The following is a 3,747-nucleotide window of genomic DNA, read 5'->3' as shown; positions in this document are numbered from 1 at the left end:
CGGTGTTATCCTGGTGGTATTGATTCTGTAGCAAGTGAGCACAAGAGCAAAGAATCATACGAAAACTCCCCCTATAATTTTGTGTTCTTCTAACTATATACGGTCACAATTCTTATGAACATGAATATAAAACTTAATAAGGCAAATGAGTACCATGGAGTCCATATTACGATTTATCCCACATACTTAAAAGTTAAAACACTAATCCACAAAGCCACGACCGCCAAACTCATCACCATCCCCAATTCCCCACTGGACACAACGACACCGGTCTCAATCACACATTAAACCAGTTATTCCCGATAAATACTATGGTAAGTGGTGACCATGGTTTTTGTACTCTAGTCATTTTTTTTTTTTTGTGAATCTGAGATTTTGTTCGGTTGAACTGAGGAGTCCGAAACGAGATTGTGAGAAGGGAAATGGGATGAAGGCCAGCAGTTGAGGTCATCGGGGAAGGAGGAAGAAGGTCAAGGATGAGAAGGAAAGGAAGATGGTTCACCCTCGGGAGGAACAGGGGAGGGGTTGTCGGGAAAGGAGATCCAAAAGGGACTCGAAAAATTGGAAGCTTTAATAAATTACACCGTGTCTAAAAGTCATAGAATGAAACAACAAGACTACAAGATTGAGAACTCGCTCAAAACCTCTTCTACTGAAGAAAGTCTAACTCGGCATATATCATCAACTATTTTAAGGGCATCCGAAACCCTCAATGAAGCTGCTAGACCAATCACTAATGTGGTGTACACGCTTAATTCTGGCCTCGCCCATCTCCACCTCCCAACAAAACTACCATTCTCATGTACACCTGCAATTTTACAAATATTTGATCAATGCACTAGTTAATGCAGTGCATAGAATTGCACAGTCAAGATTGCTTTAACAAATTATCAAAGAATGAATGGTTCTACTACTAGTACAACCGATAAATGACAGACGACTAAAAAACCATCACAAAAACACATGGAAACGACGAAAAGAACCTTGATCAAAGGCAGAAGAGCGCATAGCAGCAAAGATAGAGAGAGCCAAGTGAGTATTGTTACACTCAAGAGCAGCCTTGATTATCCTACAACAATCTGCACTACTCACACCACAACTTCCTACACTTTCCCCTATCATTTCAACAACTTGGTTTGCATCACTTAAGCCTGCAGCCCTAATGATCACCTCATCTTGTAACAAAACCCTCTTACTTTCTTCACTTTGAGAAACATTACTATGCTGGCCACTAGCAGCTTTTGTCGAGACCGAACCGTCTCCGAAAGATGTAGACAATGATGAACGTGGTTTTATACTCTTTTCCAAGAGAAGAAGATCCATAGACCATATCTTTTGGTTTGATCCCCAACACGAAAACCAAGTTTTAACATTGGAGTTGCGACTACGATCGTGTGTACGAACCAACTAAATACGATTTTGCCAGGCTAAAAATCAATAATCGATCCTTGCTCATCGAGATATAGCAGGAAGCAAGAAGCTCACCTCACAACCTAATTACTCACCTCACACACTTGCCACCACCACGACGAGACGCCGCCGCCGCCGACGACACGATCACGACCAGCGAGTGCACTTTGCCGACCACTCATGTCCTTGTCTCTACAGTTGTTGCAAATTAACAAACGGATAAAAACCAATTTGGCGATGGCGGCCGATCAATAATTGACGAAAACTAATAAAAATTGTTGAATTGATTTTTAATTGTTGAAATTGAGAAGAAATTGATGTGCTATGATATTTTTCCCCAAATTTCTAGGGTTTTGTTTCAATGGTTTGCACGTTACGCAACGAGAAAGTTTTAGTGAGAAGCTAATTTTGTTGTTCTGAATTTACGATCGTTATCTTGCTAAGGAATGGATTTTGTTTGTCTATTTTTTTAATGTTATGAGATTTAATCTACGCCCTTGATTTCCTTTGATCTAGTGGTTGAGATTTTCCAAACTCACAACTCACCGTAAGAATCAAACTCACGAGATCCCGCCTATATATATATATATATATATATATATATATATATATATATATATATATATATATATATTGTTATGACGGGAATATCCCGAAGGTTTTGACCTGTGGCCACTCGACAAAGTGCCCCTCACTTGGTCGAGTAGCTGCAGGTGTGACGAGGAGGGAGTATTCTGATCTCGGGCTACTCGATCGAGTAGCCAAGTCACTCGATCGAGTAGCACTGTTACAGGAACATTTCGTTATTTAAAATCGTTTTAATGTTAATATCGTTACATGTTTTGAGGTTTAATAGGGTTGTTTATGATTAGTAACATGTTTGAACCGTTAATTTCATATGTGGGGAGTCGTGTTTGTGTTTTGGATGCGTAATCGTAACGAACAGTGCAAGTAGTAGTTGGTTCTTATTGCATTCATTATACATCCGTAATGTCTACTAATTATATTTCACCGGAGTCGTGTCCCTCCATATACATATACAAATGATATATACATGAATTCGTGACTGTGGCTAGTTATTCGAATAAAGTTGCACATGCTTTTATGAATTAATGGTTGTATGAGTAATGAGTAATGCCAATAACGAATCACATGTGTTGGGTACATGTCAAGAGGTAAGTTTTAAGTAATATGCGTAGTAATTCGGTGGTGAACTTTGGGGACGAAGTTCCTTTTTAGAGGGGTAGAGTAATATCGCAAAATAAAAAGGCCGATATTGCAATCTTTTGTTGTTCTTTTATGATGTTTTCTATTACTTCGTTTACATTTCTTGTACGAAACTATAATTGTTTTCACTTGTTCGTTGAGTAATTTGTATGTTGAAGTTAAAGTTGAATAGTGTGCTTTAAAAGACGGTCATAGAGAAATAGTTATGATGTTATGCGTTGGAATAGAATCGTGTCGATGGGTAACATAGTTGTATTAACGTGACATGTTTCGTGTGGATGGTTGCGTACTAGTAAAAGTGTTATCTCATAGTGCGTGGCTAAGAGTTGTGAGCAGCAGTGTAGTCGTTGGTTGGGTTGGTCCATGTTGTGAGGTTGGTATTTCAAGTAGTAGCTTGTAGAAGTCGATCTATATGGAGTGTTAGACAGTTGATGATGATGACATGGGGGATAGTATTTCAGGGGAGTAGTGACCTATGTCGGAAGAGTAGTGATGTCGTTTTGTTTCCGTATCTTGTGCTTTGGGATAGGTGAGTTGAACTTCGGGGACGAAGTTCTTTTTAAGGGGGGAAGACTGTAATACCCGCCCTTTTAGGGACCAGTTGACCGACCTTGGGAGCAGTAATAGTCCTTAGAAGTGCGTACCAAAGTTATCCTGTGCTTTGAGTTATTGGTGGTACTCGATAAAAGTAGAGGCCACTCGATCGAGTAGCTTGGATACTCGATCGAGTAGGGGCCACTCGATCGAGTAAGTGGGTCACTCGATCGAGTAGCGTCTTTTCGGCGAGGGTTTATAATCGTGTTTTGTTAAAACCGCAAATCATTTCCGCCTCATTTCTTCAGATATTTAGGTCGCCCCCTTCCCTTCCCTTCACCATATACCTTCCATGGGAGCCTTTGAAGTTCCTTGTGCCTTAGGAGTGCATAGCTTGAGTCGGATAGCGGTCCTTTGCCAGGTTTCCTCATGTAGGTATGTCGTCATCATCAACCGTATCTTTATCTATTCATTTGGGGTTAGTTTGGTAGTGATAGATGATTGTGTTGTGTATATAGGTATTGCTTGATTGCTGGGAATTGCGTGTATGGGCATGGAATCGTGTAGTCGCTTAAA

General features: G+C 40.1%; 1 protein-coding gene across 1 annotated transcript; it reads right to left on the bottom strand.

The window, feature by feature from the left end:
- Positions 1–617: 617 nt before the first annotated feature.
- LOC141628853 (uncharacterized) lies at positions 618–1,379 on the bottom strand. Its single transcript, XM_074441946.1, has 2 exons — positions 984–1,379; positions 618–808 (listed from the first exon to the last, which is right to left on the bottom strand). The coding sequence occupies exons 1-2, from the start codon at positions 1,321–1,323 to the stop codon at positions 618–620; spliced, it is 531 nt and encodes a 176-aa protein (XP_074298047.1). The 5' UTR covers positions 1,324–1,379.
- Positions 1,380–3,747: the final 2,368 nt, after the last annotated feature.

Source organism: Silene latifolia, chromosome Y, assembly GCF_048544455.1.
Source record: "Silene latifolia isolate original U9 population chromosome Y, ASM4854445v1, whole genome shotgun sequence".
Lineage (NCBI taxonomy): Eukaryota > Viridiplantae > Streptophyta > Magnoliopsida > Caryophyllales > Caryophyllaceae > Silene > Silene latifolia.
This window is presented reverse-complemented; position numbering and strand designations above follow the sequence as displayed.